This window comes from Cydia strobilella, chromosome 19, assembly GCF_947568885.1.
Source record: "Cydia strobilella chromosome 19, ilCydStro3.1, whole genome shotgun sequence".
NCBI classification, from domain to species: Eukaryota; Metazoa; Arthropoda; class Insecta; order Lepidoptera; family Tortricidae; genus Cydia; species Cydia strobilella.
The window spans coordinates 1348598-1370025 of record NC_086059.1 but is presented as its reverse complement, the minus strand read 5'-3'; the positions used below and the strand labels follow the sequence as shown (position 1 = coordinate 1370025).

The window sequence follows — 21428 nt, the reverse complement described above, 5'->3', positions numbered from 1 at the left end:
TTATTTGCGTCTTACCCGTTTTTGCTTGCTTTAGTGATAACGATTCTTTTTTCACTACTTTTTACGTCAAAGTCTTATATGAACGGATAGAAATGTGTGTGTATGTGTATCTAATATTAAAATTATCTCTCATCATAGTGTGATGTGTTATTTTTGTGGATTAATTAGTACCCATAGTACAACAAATCATATTTTGATACAGATTTCAGTACCTATTAACCAGTACTATATTTACACTTGACTATATTTTGCGAACTAATTACGATAAAAATGGCGCTGACAGCTAACAAAAAATATCAAACCCTCAACACATTTTTTTACAGTTCTGGCCTAGATGTAAGTCCTTTAAACCATCGTTAAAACAATACCATTAGGCGTTTTTACGAACTTAAAGACATATACGTGACGTCATAAATTGACAGGAGGAAGCGAAAACACTCCATTTAGATCGGTGTTCCAACTTCAAAAGAATCGGATAATAGTGTGAAAGGGAAACCAACGGTTTTTATTGGCTCTGCGTGTGGCGCTACAGGGTGTTCAGAAAAGGATCTTGTAACAGATACGTTAGTAGTCACAAAGTTTAATATAATTAGGTACAATAAAACAGGACCTATTGATGTCACTGTACTTAATCGTTGTATTGACTTGTGAAAGAGCTCTTGAGGTCTATTTGCAGAATGCATTTTTGAATGTATGAATCAAATTACCAAATAAAATTAAAAACTGTAATAGATGTCATATATTAAAGAAATAGTGACGACTACTACTATTACTACTAGTGTGACTACTTACTTAAAAAAACACAAATCAAAATATTTCATAAAATAATTTGATTTGTTCCCAAACTTGTTTACCAAATAAAATATTTATTGAATTCATCTGTGAACTCGATGGTATTTTTAAAATAAAGCATATTCGACATAAAGTAACTTTAATTAGTATAAATTACGTAGGTATTATTTATAAACATAAGTACGAAAACTGTCATAAAATTTTAAAAATCAATACTAGGCATCGTTGAGATATGCAAATCAACCTCATTAAATAATATACCAATTATACAACCATTAAAAATGTGTATTATTATATATCTCACTAAGAATCAATATACCTAAGACACTTTGAAACTTGAAACACAGACATTCCTTACCTATCAACTCGAACTTCCAAATTCCAAAATCGAAATTAATTGAATCAACCCTTTACAAAAAGCTTTTACTCGCCAACTTAGCACATCCTGTATCGGGGGAGCGCGGGGAGCATTGTAAAATTTATTACCACCGACGGGTGTCAAAACTTGTCAATATATCGAGCACCCCTGCCTCCCCTGCAATAAAGTAACATGTCTTACTTTGATCATCCGATAACTGACAAAAACTGAATTCAATTTCGAATTTGGAATCGAATTTTTCGTGTCGGCCAGTGATTTTGTATTTTGAAAATGGAATCATTTAATACATTGACGGTTACTTATTTCAAATTTGAACGTTCTTAATAATTATCTGGTAGTGATGTGATTTTCCTTTTTTTTATATTTTTTTAGAGTTTTCTACATTATTCTATATTTAAATAAATAAGAAAGGATAGAGCACTCACGTATTGAGTGTTCTATCCTTTCTAATTGAGAAATAAAGCAATAAAGCTTAGAACAATTAAAATATTCTTAATTTACTTTTAATTTGACATTCAAATTAGCATAGACAATAAAACGGCGGGAATTACTTGCATAACACAATTTGTGGTGCTTAATATTATCTGAATTATCAATGTGAAAGGAACTTAATACTTTACATTCTTGAGACGGACTGAACCGATTCTTATGTAATCTAATCACGATTAAAGACGCGAGAAGAAGCCGATTGTCATTTGTCTGAGGGGCAAACATTTGCACGTTTTAAATGAGAACATTCTCTTCAAGTACTATTAAAACATGAAAATGCCCCTAATGCCCCAATAGCAATTGTATATATTAGTTTATTAACTAAATTAACAAACTTTAAAAAATCTCAACTTAATTTGATATTGATTTGACAATGCACAATGGTAGTGTCAAATGTCGCTAGCGTTTTATTAGTTCTAGAACTCGAACTGTTAGAATTATTAATTTTTTTTAATGCATAAATTTTTATGTAATGGTTGTTTTACTGTTGTGTTTTAATGTTTTTTTTTTCAATTAAAGTACAAACACGAATTCGATCCCGGTGGTCACGATAACGCAATCAATTTAATTAAATGTATCTTTTAGCTTAGTTGGACATTAACTAGAAGCATAAAAACAGGTGACATTTCGAGAATCGATAACAAGTGTCGCAGTCCGCCATTTTGTTTTTATAATGTCATAAAAAAAACTACTTATCTACTTTGTCTCTGGGATAACTGTATGGTAGACTCGTGTTTTAAACCAATATTTTTCACCACCATATTCGGAAAAACATTTAATCTCCCCAAAGAATTTGACATTTCGCAAAAGTGTGCGCTTATCACTTTCAAAAATTTCACTCCAAAACTCGAAAAAACGGATTCTTAATGCCAAAATTCCAAAAACGGTCAGTTTTGTTCGAATCGCGCGAAAAAACGGAAAAATTAAGGTATTTTAATACTGCCATTTAAGTCGGCGTTTTGAGTCCGGACTCCCGTTTTGAAATTAATTACTTGAACATTATAACGTGCGTCTTGATAAATATCATTCAAATTAACAGCAATTGTGAGTATTGCGACACCAAAAATTCAACTCTCCTTTTAACAACACTACCATTTTCACAACCCTAATTTCAAGTCACATCACTATCGAAATTAAAAATCAAATTTCAACTAACGGAACAAACATCAACAAAGTTAAAGAGCGTTCCATTTTCAAATCAAAATCGAATGCCCACTCAAACGTTCGAAATTCAAACCACAGAGAAGAAATCACGGGAACAAAAAAGTTGGAGCGTGTTTACAATCCACCCCACCTGTAAAGAGGCGCTTTAGAAGTATTTTTTTCGCAAACCGATCACGTCCCGTGTCCCGTCTTTAAGTGAGACATCTCCCCTGCGATTTGCTATTTTTATTTGCCTTATTGATTCTTACCGCGTAAAAAAGGATAATTAGCATAAACTGGGTCAGTCGTTTGGAAAACGAACGTGTTTTAAATTAGGATTTTTTTTTTTCAGTGTGAATTTTTGATGAGTCAAGGACGTTTGAGGTTTTGCTCACATTTTCAACATAGCTACTTTGATTAATACGAGATTAAAATTATATATCATAATGAAAAAAAAAATTCCGTTACGTCAAATCACTCCCAAATAATGTATATACGATAACGTACCAATTTCTTTTCGGTACTTACAACACTGCGAATAAATACAAACTGATGAGTATCAATTATTTTGTTTGACTGATTGCTATAAATTAAACGTTTGATTTAACCCTTACATCAATTCCACTAATATTTTCGTATGAATATGACTCGACATTCATACATTAAGCGCAGCGACTCGTAAGTCGTAACTAAATCGAGTTCAATTGACTAACGATCGATTATCCAATCGAAACAGATTGATCGGCATTATCTGGTAATAGGCGAACAATTGGATCAACAGGAGGGCAATTCGAACTTACATTTTGATATCTAAATTATGTCATTTAGTATCGTTCGCGCGTGTATTTCGCTCGCACTTGTTTGTATTGGCGCGAGCAAGCATAGGAGAATGAAAAAACGGCATCATTTTGACATCAAAATTTAAGGTCCAATTGGCATCCAGGACTCATATTCTTTGTTTAACGAGCCCCCAGTTTAGAAAAATAATAATAATAGAGATCTCCAATAAACATAGTACATATTGATCTTAAGGCCAAATGTATACTGGCTAGTTCAGCCGAGTTTGGTAAGGTTTGGAATTAAAAGCCCTTAGTGCTGAGGTTCTCGACCTCATATATCCAAAAAGTCCTAAATTACGTATTATCTAGTCTTGGAGACCCTTTACATCTCTGGATAATTTGATGATCTTTTTTATTATTATATACCTACATTTTATCTCTGACACCTAGAGACTTTTACATCTCTAAACAATTTTAGTACTTCTGTTGTTCGTATATTTTTTATTAGTTTTTTTTGTGTAATTTGACATTTATATTTATGTAATTGGTTTTTGTAATTTTTGGTTAATTTTATTGTTTATAAAAATTGACATGTTAAAGTGCCCCTGTGGCCTATTTGCTGAATAATTGTTTGATGTTTGATATAACTTATTAGTTTTGAACAAAAGGTTGTAAGTGACATAGTTTGTTATACCTATACTACGCAAATATGACGTCGATGTGTCCATTAACTGTATCTAACAGACGTAAGAGATGTACTTACATGGATGGATTGTCAATTATTACAGTTTTGATTTAATTTTCGTGCAGCCCCTACTGGTTTGTTAAATTTATAAAATTTTGCAGAAAAAAATAAATTTAAAAGTTTAAAAAAAAGTACAGATACTGAGAAAATTGTAAAATCAAATGCCATTAAATACAAAATTTCTAAGTAAAATTTCTTTTTAGCACAAACCTTACAATATTGTAGCGACTACAATACCACAATGACGTAAGTGGAACTTGGTATAATGTTACTTACGACAGCATTCTAAAGAAACTTGAGTAGCAAAGTAAAGTTACGTAACCTATTTTTTAGTTTATTTTAGCTCAACTGAAAATTCTGAAGCGTCGAGTTTCACTTTAAACTTGGCGATAATTTACTTTGAAACAAACGGTTCAATTATGTCACTTACTATAAAGTATGTTTTGTCAGGTGACAATGACAACCAAAAGTCACTAATTACTTACACAATTGAACCATATTATTACCTATATTATTTAGTAATTAGTGAGTTATAGTTGTCACCTGACGAGATGGTTCAGAGCATATTTGAATAATTAAGCTTTTTTATAAACAATTTTCGTGCGATCGTTTAAGTACATAAGAATCTCAGTTGACAATAACTATGGCTTATAAAAGACATTACTTTCTTTTCTTATTCAGTCGGATAATATAGGTATAGGTAACAGGGTAGTCAAAACGGTTCAATTTTATGGTACTTAATATTTTAGACGAAAAGTCTATTTTTGTCTGTTTTACGAGATTTATAATGGTTTTTCCATAAGGTTTAATTAGGAGCCATAAAAACATATCGAGTTCTTTAAGATCGATTTAACAAAATAGAGTCGCCGATGTGCTCCTAAAATTTAACGAGCTATAAACGAGTGACTTATGCTACTTCTGTATGTAAAATGACGTAACGGTCATTAAAGATGATGGAGTTACGCTATTTTAGTCTAATGCGGTAAGCCACTTGGCACATACACTAAAATTCAAACATTAAACTTTCGATATTACGACTTATAGATCTAATTTTACGACCCAACGACAACTTTAATCTAAATACTGGCTGGAAAGAGAAATTAAATGCTACATAAAAAAGTTGAACGTTCGAAAATCAAACCGGTTAAAGAGCGTTCTGTATTTGAAATTCCAGCCAAGGACAGAGCGACAATGCGCGCGATGCGCAGCTTTTTAATTGTCAAAATTACGCTGCGCCTTTGATCGCGCCGCGCCGCGCAAATTCTTGTTACGATTTTCCGATCAATCGGTACAATTACGATTAATCGGTTGCGCCGATTCTATAGTGACGTCCCGGTTACGAATGATGTTGCAGTTTTTTATTAAATTAACTTTTTTTTATTAAACAAGCTGTGCTTCGTAATTACAATTAGTTTCTTCGGTATTTGTGTAATTTTATTCATTTACGTTAATGATTGTAATTCGAAAAATCAGTTGACGTTATAATTATCTTTCTTAGCTCTAGAATGCCGCTACTAGGCACCTTCTTATGTGCTTCTTAGGCGTCTTATGTGCAATAAAGTGTTTACATACATACATACATACTAGGTATATTGTATGAGGATTACATTATATTATATTTCTCGTAAGTATTTTTACTTTTGTGTTGTTATAATGTAAAGTCATAGAACTGTAGATGTCTAAACACACTAAGAACTTAACTTTGCCTATCGCAAATTGAAAAATGTAAGAAAACAGTACAGATAGAAACAGTACAATGATAATAGTTAAAACAATATTTTGATATTTTCGTCAAAATTATTTTTGAGAAAATTACAATTCTGATAATCATTAGACTACTCTTTCTTATTCTGAACTGAATTGATATTATTTTAACTACTTAATGTAAGGTAAATATAGATAAGTGTGACATACGGGTAAGTGTGGCTGTGATTACTGTTTATTAGAGATGCCGAATATTCGGTATTTGCCCGAATGTTGCCTACTATTCGGCCGAATACCGAATATCTATTGAACCTACCTAAAAAGAAAAAATACTATTTGCATAACCAAAAACTAGGTGCATTTAATATTTAAAATGTATTATTGAAAAGTTGTTAAATACGAAAACCCGTTTTTGAGCATTTTTTGGTTACAACAGTTTTTTTTATCATGGGTCTGATTTTATTGACTGAACTACTTACATTAATTCTGTTCAACAAAATATATGTCTTAGGAAACGTTGTGCTTTGTTGGCGAACAGTTTTTTATGATAATTGTGAATCAAAATGTTCGTATGTCATACCGAATTCGGTCGGAGAATATTCGGCGCTTCGGCCGAGGGAGAGGCCGAATATTCGATATTCGGTATTCGGCCAAAATATTCGGAGCATCTATAGTGTTTATGCGAGTTCATGCATCTGCCACTAAACTCAAGTAGCCTGTAGCAAATGTTTATACTTGCTATAAAGAATTATTATACAATGTGTAAACAAGCCCGATTGTGAAGGCCAGCCGCACTTACCCGTATTAAACTTGATATATGATGTCTTCCATGCCGCATCCGGCAATCCATTAACAATTCTTGGCTATAACCGCGAAAATCGAAGTTCGCAAATTGCGGGCATTTTTCTCTGTCACTCTAATTACGCCTTCGTTGGAGTAAAAGAGAAAGATCCCCGCAATTTGTGAATTTCGGTTTTCGCGGTTGCCCCTCTTGTCCGGATTGTGAAAGCTCTGGAAGAAGTGCCGCGCTTCAGGTACTTAGTAAGTCAACTCCGCAATGACAATAGGGACCGTGCGCGTTGGAGGGTCTGCCATCTTGTGGCCTGAATCGGAACCATAAACATGTACATCACATGTACATTGACACTTCACGCCAAAGCAAGTGCTGCCATCTTGTGGGCTACTTTGGAAGCATAAACTACACATTTACGCCTCGCGCCAAAAATCTGACGTCTCCTGTGCTGCCCCCTACAGTTTATGCACGTTCCCTATACCTTGGCGTCTGAAATACCATCACGCATAGCCAATGCAGCTGCTGCATTTGGCAAGCACGATTTGAAGTTGTTTACTAAAATTATGGTATACAAAGCTATCATCATACCTTGATATAAAATATTTGAAACAGAGTAACCCATATCTCTGTATATTTGCATCAATAAGTGCTTGAGCGTTGCAATTGCCGCGCGCGCGGCCCTGACCCGCCGCGCGGAAGCGGGGATCGAACGTGGACTAAACGAGTCCAATCACAACCGATTTTCGACCCGATTTGTTTTGAACCGAGTTGAATCGATTTGCTATTTTTGTTTACTGATAATTGGATCCTAATACATAGGTAGATAATTGGATCCTAATTCAAACGTACGTTGGGTTTTGTAGTAGTAGTAAAACACTTTATTGTACAAAAATGAAAACAGGAAATAGTTATTTGTTATACAAGGGTGCAAAGTTGTATTTTACCCGCGAGTGTGGAATTGAAACATGAGTAAGCGAGAGGATTCTATAGTTGAACCACGAGCGAAGCGAGTGGTTCTAAAATAGAATCCTGAGCGTAGCGAGTGTTTCAACACACGAGAAGTAAAATACATTTGCACCCGTGTGTAACACAAAACTTTTCCCCTCACTATAGCGAGGAAAATGCAACATCCACAGGCGTTAGATCATCTTCATCACTGGAATCACTAATTTTTTACGATATTATAACAGAAAACACTAGAAATTCTGATTTTTATGTTTAAAATGAGACAGTCCTTTGACAAACTATAGAAGCTTATATGTTCGATTTTGAAGTCGGTTGGGGTCGCATCGCGATTTATCATTAATTTAAGATGGGTTAGGTGTTGGTATAAAATCGAGATAAATTTTCCGATTTAGTTAAATTTGTTAAAGGTCTATAAAATGAAAAGTTAAATATACCATCTGCACATAAACTTGCAAAAAAAAAACAATAATCAACATGTGGCTATATCGACTTTTTTCCATTACCCTATTAAACATAACCACAACTTATTAATACATTTAATCGCTTGCCCTTAACTAAATAAGACAATTAGTGATGTGCAAAAACTATACCGAAACCAGTTGTCGACAATGTACTAAATAAAATTGTACTACCATCAACGCTCTTAACTAATTCATTGTGGACCTTATACCCTTACTATAAGGTCTAAGAAATATCAGTTAACGATGGTACTACGCGTACTACGGCAGCGGCAAAAACTTAAGGGCGTTGAAACTGGTTTCGGGACCTTGGCTTTACGAGGAATAAATAAAGGAATCATTATATTATAAGATTGTGTGTGTAGTGTAGAGGTATTTTTAGTGAAAGTACCTACGTCACATTGCGGGATAAATGTGCAAAAAAGTACGTAAACACTGAGGGAAACGAGTTGAGGTGAAGCGGCATGCTCTTTAGATGCATCTTTTTCTGAATTTTCTATGTAGGAATTCATACAGTTTAAGATAGTATCTTGTACAAAATCTTTTAATCCAAAAATAATAATACCGACACTGTTTACTAATTAAATATATACTCAGCTATGTAATTAAAAAATTACGACATGAAATTATTTTAAATTACTACATTAAATTACTAAAGTAAACATTCCATACGAATCGCCAGTGCATCCGCATTTTTACCTTGTTTATAAAACCTACTTACAATTTTATCCTAAATATATCAATTTACCTTAAGTTAATCACTTAAGGGCTAATTCAGCCTATCCAAAAGTCAGTTATTAAAAAAACACTACGTAGCTCCGTAGGTGCATACAACACTCTTACCACTTACGACCTTTTTCTTTTAGCGCAAAACCTCCGCTATTAAACAGATAACCTTGCGCGGGAGCAACTCGCCGACTTCATCAGATCCAGAAAGACGTATACGCATTGTATCAGCTAACATTGATAGGACCTTGTTGGTTCACTAGAAATGGCGCTCCGAAGGCTTAAAATCAACTGTCAATCACATCAGACGCGGTCAATTGAACACAGGGTTGTTACACGTAACAATATTCCTTTTACCATCGACTTCTTCCTTTTGCCTTCAATCGATAATTAATTAGGGTTATGCTGATTATGCGCATTTGCATTTGCGCTATTTATATCTTATCTTGTCACACTTTACCTAACCGCAATTATAATAGCTGATGATAACAGCTAAATGAATCGCAGTATTATTGAATGTATTACAAAAAACCGGCCAAGTGCGAGTCGGACTCGCGCACCAGGGGTTCCGTACTATCTATAAAAACGGCAAAAAAATCACGTTTGTTGTATGGGAGCCCCCTTAAATTTTTATTTTATTCTGTTTTTTAGTATTTGTTGTTATAGCGGCAACAGAAATACATCATCTGTGAACATTTCAACTGTCTAACTATCACGGTTCATGAGATACAGCCTGGTGACAGACGGACAGACAGAGACAGCGGAGTAACGTCTTACCAATAGGGTCCCGTTTTACTCGTACCCTTTGGGTACGGAACCCTAAAAACACGTAAGTATAAGATAAAACAAAAGCACAAAAAGGTATTGCCTTTGTTTGATCTCGTCTCATAAATCCCACATTTCGATTTTCTGAACATCTGATTCTCCGAACTAGTTTCGGTCCCAATTAGTTCTGATACTTGTGATAATCGAGGTTCTACCTTGTGAATTCATTTGTTTTTACCAAAACCATAAAACAAAACTACTAACTAGAAACCATATCTCAACCACCCTTGGGCCAACCCTAGTTACACTTAGTAGTCGTTTTATAATCTGTGCTTCACAAGGCATTCGGTTTTTGCCCGAATACCGATAATCGTACGTGACGTTCCCACACTGGCCGGATTCCGAGACGGAATTAGCGAATCACCTGTCTAATTAATGGTTGCGATTTTTCGAATTCGGAATCCGATTCGCGATTCGAATGCATTTGAGTTTTATATAGACATGTTTATTTAAAAAAATTGCGAAAGTTTTAAATATAATTTGGAATGTTTATCTGTTAACAATTAGGTCACACACAAACATACTTATTTCTTGGTTTTGTGTATAAATAAAATAAGAAAAGAAATAATTTTAAATCGATTCTATTGCTTAATTATATAATAAGATAGACATCCAAAACATTTGTCTTTCCTCATATTTTTTCTTAAAGAGTTACAGAATAATGAATAACATATAGCAGATTAGGAGGCAACAGTAAGAGTATTTATGCTAATAATATTTCACAATAAAAAACCAAAAAAAGCGACCCTCTTCAGAATGTCAAAGTATCGACAATAGCCAATCTTCCAAATCGGATAACCATAGCGTTTTCTTAAACATTCATTACCATAACAAAACCGATGCAGTACAATGAAAATTTGTCTATGGTGTTCGAATTTCGAATTTCTTTTTTCCCGGAGTGAGACTTCCGCCTATTTTCCCGATCAGCGCTTCCGTTTTCATTCCAAACACTTACATAGTCGAAGAAAACATTTACAAAACCAGTATAAGCGTACTTTCACATTACATCTACTTCTAACGTGTATAGAGCTCAATTTAAGTTGGTTATTAGAACTCAATTGGATGCGTTCGGAAAACGGATGCCGGCGATACGTCTATTTCGAACCCTCGCGCCGTTGGTTCGAAATTCGAATTTTATTTCGTTTGTTATTTTATTGCGGTATTGTTGGCGAATGTGTTTTGTTTCTGATTTTTTGCGGTTTGTGTCAAATTTTTAGAGCAAATTAACGTGCATGTTCGACCAAAATATGTAGTTCTATTTTAAAGTCTTATTCAAAAAATTTAAAATTTTCATCAGATTTTTATTTAAACAATGAACTAATTTTTTTTTTATTTTATCTTCAGGACTTGCAAAATTTACTTATTTTATAGGAACTCAGACGTCACCTTGTCAGTAGAAAAAGGCGCGAAATCCAAATTTTCTATGCCTCCTTTTTCTACTGACAAAGTGTGCCAGAGTATATCTATTATTAGATAATTATCACTAATCTAATCACTAATCACGCAGGCATGCTACAGCGTAGACGAGTTTCTTCGTGGAGCTCATTAATTATAACGTTTTCCGAACGTGTAATATTAGGTACCTATTATTTATTGTGTTTAGTTAATTATGCGTAGTTTAAGATTTCGTTGTAAATGTATAAGCAAATGTTAGAATATGTAAATATAATCACTATTATCATTATGTACATAAATATGTCTGTAATTGTAATCTTGACCTGTAAAACAATGATTTTACCAATAAATAAATCAATCAATCAATCAATCAATTTATAAAGAATAAACATACCTAACACTAACTCACAATAGCCTAAAACACTTGGTTTAAATGCAAGTTAAGACACATCTCAAACCCAAACTGTATCTTAACAGTAACAGCAAACACATCAAAGCAAACGATCAAACCGTTACCGAAACCGCACCAGCATTCGAATTTCGAACCCGCAACGACGGCCGAAACCGCAGGCCTATTGTCAGATGCAATCGATGGGCGTTAGCTTAATCTATGGTTAAACGACTAATCGGTTTACGGTTATCGCTATATGGTAAAGTTGCGTAAGTGTGTTTTGCTTGTTTTTGCGCACAAAAATTTATCGAGCTACAAGTTTGCTTTATCTGTATTTAAATCGTTTCATCTTCTATTAGCTATAGGGGGAAGATTAGTAAGTGTTAAGCTTCTTTTGTAAACAAAAAAATCGTATGTTAATTCTTGCTTAGGAACTCGACACGCAATTGTTAATATGGTTGGTGGATAATAAAAAAAACACTTGACAAGACTTCATAAAATAAAACTATGAAAACGGATTATATCGCGTATATTGAATTTATAATTCATCCCGACGTTTCGAACTCTTAACAGCGTTCGTGGTCAACGGGTGACTGAGGAAAAATTACAAAATGCAAAAATACCCACATACTAAAATAATGAACAATCATAGACTACAAACTTTAAGGCTGGTTGTACATGCAAAATCGGTTCATAAGGCTAGTTATACACTATAATTATTTTTCAAGTAAAGATATATATTATATACGCGATAAAAAAAGTTTATTTATTATCCACCAATTTAGTTTACTATTATTATTTAATTTATTATTTAGTTTTTTATCGCGTATATAATATATATCTTTACTTGAAAAATAATTATAGTGTATAACTAGCCTTATGAACCGATTTTGCATGTACAACCAGCCTTAAAGTTTGTAGTCTATGATTGTTCATTATTTTAGTATGTGGGTATTTTTGCATTTTGTAATTTTTCCTCAGTCACCCGTTGACCACGAACGCTGTAAAGAGTTCGAAACGTCGGGATGTATTATAAATTCAATATACGCGATATAATCCGTTTTCATAGTTTTATTTCATGAGTAACTATCGCGGTAACCGAAGACAATATTAAGACTTCATAAGTTTTATTAGTTTTTAAAACGTGTTATTTCACAAATAAATACGTTTAGATATAATCTATACGAAAGAAACAGATTAATTTGAAATCAATTACTGGTAATCCCAGAAATACCGTTATTTAGATGAAAAAAGTAGTAAGTCTATGGGACTAGTATGATTTTACAGTCTTATAACAGAAATAGCAGCAGATGCGATTCGTAACTGTCGTGGGTTTGATTCCCGGCACCTGCCGTTCGGCCCATTAGTGGGTTATTCGATATCGAAGTATTATGAAAATACTAAAATTGCTGAAACAAAATGGCGGGTTTCAGCTCAAAATTGACGGCGGTTACGACTTTTTGGATAATGGAGAAAATCCTTCAATATACAGTGAAGTGTGCCAAGAAGTTGTTTTTCCATTAAAATAGATCAGGGGCAAAATACAAAAGTGGTATTTGTTATGTTTTTAATTTGTACTTACTTACCTAATATAAATATATGTAGTTTACGTGTCTAATATGCCATTAAAACAGAAAAAATTTAAACAAGATTTAACAAAGCAGAGAAAGACAGTGAACTTTTATAATTGACTTAATTGGGAATCGAACTCTATCAATTAGATGCCTGGTCGTCCATTGGTTAATTTAGATTAAACCGTTAATCTGTATTAATCAACTTTATTGGTAATCGGAAAATAACAGTTCTAGCAATTGTAAAAATATTGTGTTTTGTTTCAATTCTATTGACAATAGGCTAAATGTGTCATTTTACGCTTGAGTCCTTGCCGACAAAAGACTATTAATTAATCAATTTTTTTTTCACTAAAGGAGAAGACGTATTAGAAACGCGTAGTTTTTATATGGCAATTGATATTCCAACTTTTACCTAACCACTTTACAACCAATAATCAAACAACTCCAAAATTCCTGATTAACTATTAATACAAACAGACCAATATAAGTCAGACACCAATAAAACAACCCAAGAAACAAAGGGCGCATATCAAAAGGGTGTAACTAAACAATAAAATACTTTGGGTTGACCGCAGCTCAATAAATACTTCATAGTATCGGGGGCTGACCGGCCTGACCCTCGAGGGTTTGAATATATTTTACCCCATTTGTGTTCCTATTTGGATAACGTTAGACGAATTTTGTGCAATTTAATTATCTACAATTTTTTTTTTAACAAAATGTTTCCTGTTTTTTTTTTTAATAGACTGAAGCTTAGAAGAGAAAAATTGGGCAAGAGAAGCACTTGTAGGGAATCCTCATACTGGTTTCTCTTACCCCACATGTCCTTATATATGTTCGTATTTTGATGTAAGTTTTTATCGAATTGTGACATTTGAATTTATAAAAAAGTTTTGTTTATGTAGAAAAGCAAAAATTAAATGGATTATATTATAAAACCGAAGTAAAAAAAGTTGACGTAATTTAAATGCACGCAAAAGATTTTAAAGAACAAAACACGTTATAATAAACTTTCAAGTTTTCAACAATAAAAACACCCAATACAGAAAGTTTTTACTTCCCGATTGTTATTTTTGCGTCTGGACACGAACTTTTTAAACAACTCAAGTAAAGACAAGGAAGAAACTTCACAGACAGGCAACACAACGGTAAATAAACAAAGCTAAGTTGTGAAATACTTTATTAAATCTTGTCTAATAGACTGATAGACAAGGGATCACTGGTTGAAAGCGGTTCGGACTGGTTAGGCCGCTGTGTTATTCGATGTTATTTGTTGTGATTTGAACATAATTACGTTAAAAAGCTTTTAAAGATCTACCTACCTACACAAGAAATAAGTTTAGCATCAAACGTCATTGAACAAGGTCAGCCATTGCTCTGCTTTGACACATCAATGCATCTTTTTTTCCGTCAACGAAATTGGTTTCTCAGCTACTTTGCATCTTGTCACTTTTATAGAAAGACGTGCAGGTTTTTATAATATCGGTATTTTTACTTAGTTAAAGAGGGAACAGGAGGTTTACTAATGTATTGCCAAAAATCGTTTCCCAAAGTATTACTTCCCAAACTATTTTACGCAAATTATCATTTGGCAAAATTTCATTTCGCAAATTTTCATAATCCAACCTAACCTAACCCAACCTAGTACGTCATTTTCATTTCGCAATATGGGTTGGGAAATGAAAGGTTGCGAAGTAAAAAAACTTGCTAAAATTTCATTTGGGAAATGAAACTGATGCCATAAGTTTGTTGGGAAGTGAAATTTGGCGAAAAATATTTTGGCTAAACGGCGGTATCCCGGAACAGGAACTTAAATGTAATATTTTACACAAAAGTTGCTATTGTTCAAATTTTCATTAACTGTTTGTGTCAAAATCGCCTGTTTAAGCTTGTCTCAAACTCCTTAATCCACAAGTGCCGGTCAAGAGGTGTTTTATCGGGATAATCCCGGATTACTGCACGCTCTATCGCTAACGAGGGTCAATAGTTCCCAGTTTATGTTAACTGTTGGTTAGTTTGACCACTTGGGCTATGGTTTGGCCTTTTTGTCTTTGAAGGGTTACAGGAGGGTGAGGCATAATTGTCGATGGATGGAAGATAAACTATGATCATTTTCATCTATTTTCATCAACTTCCAAAAAAGTAGCTTGGAGAATTATCTTAATTTGATAATTACATAGTTTAAAGTCGATTACAGTGTTTTTTATACACATTGTTAATATAACTTCATAGGTGCACATATTTTATCAAAGGACATTTTTTTGTTTGATGAAAAAACGAGAAGAACATACAAAAAGAAAACCGTACCTTACCGAAATAGCTCTACATCATTAACCTAATTCTAACGCCAATACAAAATCCTAATAATCCTTCAGATGAATTCAAAAGCAGCTATTGATTTCATTCATCGATCCAACTAGAAATGAAGTACCAAAATATCATAAACACCGTATCACATAACCCTTACTCTATTCACAATAAGGTTGATATTCGTTTGTGCTTTAGTTAACACGTGTGGACTGTATGAAAGGTTAACGGATATGGCTTATTAATGTTATGGCTGAACAGACTATTGGCAATAAAGATGATTGAAGCTGTGCTGCGTGATATAATCGGGTTGGCCTTTGCCCAGCGGTGGGCTGAGAGAATCGCTGTGAATTGTTCTGCAATAATGTAGGTAACTAGTTTAAAATTAGCTGAGATTGATCAAGAAAATGTCTACAGATGAAAGAAACGATATAAAAACATTCATATTATTTCAAACATTGCTGCTCTCGATCTTTTTATGATTGGCTGGATACGAGATGTCTCAAAGAATACACCAAAAGACAAAATGTTTAACTGTGTGTACCAAAAGAAATGATATCTAGCAATAGGTCGTTATAAAGCAACATAAAATGTTTTCTTTCTTCATTATACGACTATTATACGACTCACAAAAGTTAAAACTCAGTAGATCTCTGACCCTTTTTGGAGTTACAGTCAACGTGTTCTAACATAAATATAATACAGCACCAGATTTTATTCACAAACAAACTGTTAATACCGAATAACTAATTACCGTCGAGATATATCCACATAATCATAACATAAATAAATCTCCATACAAAAATCAAACAAAACTCACGATTGAGACGCCACATGTATCATATTTATGTTTTGAGAAGTTATTTCTAACTGCACAGGAATAACACGCTAACGCTATTCCAGTGAATAAGAAAACATAATAAAAATCATAACTTACAGACATCGAACAACGTATTTTTAGACTTACGTCGCTCTATCTACGCACCTGTTTAGGAATCGGTTTTGAAATTCGAAAATTAAAAATATTACATTGATATTTGGCGTTCGGATTTCAAAATTGGAACATTCGATTCGGTCTTTGACCTTTCCTAAGCACAAGAAATATTTCTACAATTGAAATAGACTTACTTCTTTCTCTTTAGATTGCAATTTTGCATGCTCGCCGTAGCAATGCAATAAAACTTGCAAAACAAAGAAAATCTGAAATTTATTACACATGTTACACGACACGAACGACATTTTATAAGATATCATCAACTTGATAAGAAATGCGCAGACATTTCGAACAAAGAATCGCCTTGTACATCTCAGCGCGGGCTGCGCCGGTGAGCGGGACGCGCATACAGGAAAAACCTGGGAAAGAACAGGACGAAACCATCTCCGATAACACGTCAATACATTCCTTACGGCGCACACATGTGAAACTGAACCTTAGCTATTGGAAATACAGTTGAAACTCGCTCGAGCGCCCTAATGGAAAACCGATACCACATCAATACGTTTTACGACGTGGTATCGCAAGCAAATGTAGACTTTAGATACTCATTTTAAGGCTGTTTTTGGTGATCGATCGTGTATTAAGAAGGCGTTCGGCGACTTGCAAGATAGTGAGGCGTTTGGAACCGATCGAAAACCGATAAATGTTATTGGAAAAAGGTCTCTATTCTTTAGAGTGAAGGCTGCTCGTAGCGAGGCGTGCCCGGGCGGGACACGCCCCGTCTTATGTGGAAAAATAAGCTTTTCAGTTTTCACTGCCATTTTCTTCGAGACTCTAGAAAAGATTCGATAGAATATTTGCGACGTATGATTTTTCATCTCGCTTTAATTCTGCCGTTTTCTTTCAGGTACGTTAACGAGAATTGAAGATGCTGTGTCTTTTCGAGGTAATTCCTATTTTATTTTATTTATTAAAATAATTCGACTCATTCGTCATCATGTCACATCACTATTGCATAACCACCAACAATGCGAAAAAAACAAAGCGTTCTAATTTTAAAATATGCACAAAGACTTGACGTCCGACACGTTTACGAAATCCGTTAATTCGTATTGAATTACCGTCAGAATAAACAATATAGGATTCAAAAATCGAATTGCATTCAATTCCAGTTGGAACTACAATCGAATTAAAAAAAAGCGAAACGAATGAAGTGAAAGAGCGATTAACGATTTTTGAAAAAGGAACGTTCATTATACGTTAAAACAATACTTCATTCACTCGTTTGAATATGGAGTGACGGGCGGCTTTTAACAGTTTATTTTGGTTTTAGACCTTTTCGAAGGGGAATTGGAACAAGTGTCACGTTTGACAGTTGCGAGGGAACTGTTACCTACGCCCAGGTATCTGACATCTGGCATATTTGATGCTGGGATACATCCATCCCACTTGATTTATTTATTTTTTATATTTATTATAAATATTCCTACCGCACAGCTAAACTGACTGTAATGAACTGCCGCCAGCGGTATTTCCGACCCGATACGACCTTCAAACATCCTAAATGCCGGCAACGCACTTGTAACTGGCATTGCAGTTATCCATGGGCAATGGTCATTGCTTACCATCAGACTATTCGTCTGCTAGTTTAACTATTATACCTATCATAAAAAAAACAATCACGTAGGTATATGCTAAGCCTCCCCAAATTCGTGCGAATATTGTTTAAAATCAGTAAATTAAAAAAAAGTGTGTGCGTTTAATCTTTACATGCGATTGAAGTAAAACTTCTTTGACGTTTATCGCTATGTTGGCACTTTGACGTGTGACTTGTGCGTGTCACTACTGAGCGTTACTTCCGTCAGAAAAAAAATCTGAGACCCTAGTCGCGACTAAAGAATTTTTACTTCAATATCTTCAACTAAGTTAAAAGTATACAAGTCCCTATATTCTATCTAGATGAGAATCGACATAAGCAACTGTCCTAATTATACACATACCCTAATGATCAAATTACCTATCCAAAGCAAATCATAACAAATTCGACTTTTTTCCAAATTACTCCAAATATCGGGTCCAAATCGACAAAAACCGTGACCGAAGCCGGTTCCTTTGTCTCACCTAATGAGTTTTTAAGTCGATTACCATTTTTCATAGAAAACCGCGTTAAGTGATGTATCGCTCGGATCAATCATGGCGGACGTTTCGATCTTCGAAACTCGAATCTCGAATTTGAGATTCGAATGTTATTAGTCAGCGGAAGTCGTGGGCTAAATGAAACGTTGATTTACTTTTTTTTTATTGAAAAAAATCTTATATTACATTAACTATGTAATATAAACATTTGAACAAGTTTTGAGAACAAATCAAATTATTTTATTAAATATTTTGATTTGTGTTTTTTAAGTAGTCACACTACTATATATAAATTAAAAACTGTAATAGATGTCATATATTAAAGAAAAAGTGACGAAGCCCTCCAGTGGTGAAGGCCGGATCCGGCCTTCACCACTGGAGGGCTTCGTCACTTTTTCTTTAATATATGACATCTATTACAGTTTTTATGTAATATAAAGTTTCAAAAACACTTATTATGATGTTATTTATAAACGCGTTACTGGCTTGGATTATCTATTAATCGTTTGTCTTTATCTGTCATTTTGACTTATGTATTTATAAGAAAGGGATAAAGCATAATTTAACTAAATTATGAATAAGGGGGCTATTACACAAATGCGGCAACTATTTAGTAAAAACTAAACCTTTGAATATATTAACCATTCTTCCAAAAGATAAATTTTCGCAAATGTTTTAACTTATTACAAGTTTGTGAATTTAGGGAAATCTTAGATTTAATATTATCTACTTTAGAATAGAGACGCGTTCATTTATTTTGTAATGGATATTGTATGACCTATAATGGCTTGAAAACACGCAGATTTGTGACGTTTTCAATCAAAAGGTACCACATTGTCGCTTGTCGATAAGGTTGATTTCTAATTGAAGCTATATGGAAATAGCGCCTTACTGACAAGCGACAATAAGTACCCTTTTGGTTGAAAATGGCACTTTTCAGCACATAGAGTGCACCACTCCATTTTGCGCGCGCACGAGGGGTTCCATGCCATTACGCAAAATCGGCAAAAAAATCACGTTTGTTGTTTGGGAGTCCCACTTAGATATTTATTTTATTCTGTTTTTAGTATTTGTTGTTATAGCGGCAACAGAAATACATCATCTGTGAAAATTTCAACTGTTTAGCTTTCACAGTTTAATGGGATACAGCCTGGTGACTGATGAACATACAGACAGACAGTGGAGTCTTAGTAATAAGCGAGGTTTAGACTAGCAAGAACTTGCATGCAATTTACGTTACATTGCCGACTACTAAGGTAAACTGCATTCAAAATGTTTATCAGATGCAATGTAATGAAAATTGCATGCAAGTTGTTGCTAGTCTAAACCTCGCTTTAAGGTCCCGTTTTTACCCTTTGGGTACGAAACCCTAAAAGGTATTAACCGTCTATGCTTAATCAGTACACTTTTAATTAAAAATCTTTCCTTCAAATAGTCTTACCTGAACCCCTCATACATACATACATACGGATAATAATAACACAATAATTCAAACACATGTCATTCATTAGCGCTGACAGCAGGAAGTAAGGACAATATTGAATTAATACGATTCGTTAAAAAAGTTCATTTGAATACGTTGTTGTACAGACATCAGATATATCGGGCGCTGCTGTGGTGCTCAAAATATCTGAACACACGCTCTAGCGCCTTGACAACCCAGGTAACATTTATACGTCATTATGACGTCGCTGACGTCACTTTGCTACCTGGGAATAGAGGCGTGTTCAGATATTTTTGAGCACCCTGGCCGCTCCGATATATCTGATGGCAACTGTACTAACTAATAATTTTGTGAACAGATTGGTTTACATCTCTTGATGTCCGTTTGGTGTTTTTAATAATATTGGCAGTTTACGATACACAACAATAACAATGATTTGTACGTTCAAAGCAGACCAGAAGATTTAGTTGGAGCAAGCTATATGTAGGGTCCGTCTAAGCTAATTCTGCACGAGCTTTCGAAGTAGGTATTATTGTAACATACTGTTATAGAAATTTGACATTTATGGTATTACTTATTCCACACTGCATGTGACTGCAGGGGCGTAGCTAGAGGATATGCCGCCCGGGGCAGTCACCAAATTTGCGCCCCCTGACGACTGACAAAAGTTTTCCTGCTGCTGCCTTTTGCCCATTTAGGCGCCCCCCCTTGGACGGCGTCCGGGGCACTTGCCCCCCCTACCCCTCCCCCCCCCCTAGTTACGCCACTGTGTGACTGCAAGGTCTGTACAGAGACTACAGTTAGGTTGATCTGACTCTACCTAATATCAGAATTATGTATTTCTCAGTGCATCTCTATTACCTATACCTAGAAGAAATCTACACCCCACTCAAGTGCGTTAAAAATCAACGCATTCGATTTTCGAACTGTCACCATTCAAATTAACCGACACGAATATGGTCCGTATTTGAATAAGTGTTGCATTAATATTCTTTCGAGATAATTTTGAATTCGGAACGCCCACGCTCCATTGTGTCACGAGTTATTGGCTCATTAGCCAACGCTTTGTCTCAGGACGATTTGAATTTTTGATTTTCGAATCGAACATATTGATTTGTAGCTGGCACACAACTTCCATAGACCCGATCTCAATAAAAAATAAGCTGTAAAACAAGTGAGCATCAAGAAAGTTCAAATTACTTCGAGGCGTTCCAACAAAATACCAAGTCGAATTCGAAATGAGCATCTTTATCAACAAGAATGGAGGTCCCCCTTCATCTGAACGACAATAATATCTATAAACACGATCTCCAACTTCCGTATTACTCATAATTCTCATAAACTCACAATAAATATTTGAACAATACTCGCCCACGGCAGATGTGCTCACAAATTACGTATGTTAATATGTCGTGTAATCCTTCCGTCGGACCTCCCTGTGTCTT

The 21428-nt window shown here is 34.5% G+C and overlaps 1 protein-coding gene across 4 annotated transcripts in view; it reads left to right on the top strand.

The window, feature by feature from the left end:
• LOC134750021 (homeobox protein cut) overlaps positions 1 to 21428 on the top strand; it is a 209142-nt gene that overhangs the window by 44583 nt on the left and 143131 nt on the right. Inside the window, exon 2 of one of the 4 annotated variants that reach the window (XM_063685092.1) lies at positions 17311 to 17349. The exons of the other annotated variants lie outside the window; for them this stretch is intronic. Coding sequence (XP_063541162.1) covers positions 17332 to 17349 — 18 coding nt within the window. The 5' untranslated portion in view covers positions 17311 to 17331. The remainder of the gene's footprint in view (positions 1 to 17310; positions 17350 to 21428) is intronic. 4 annotated transcript variants of the gene reach the window in all.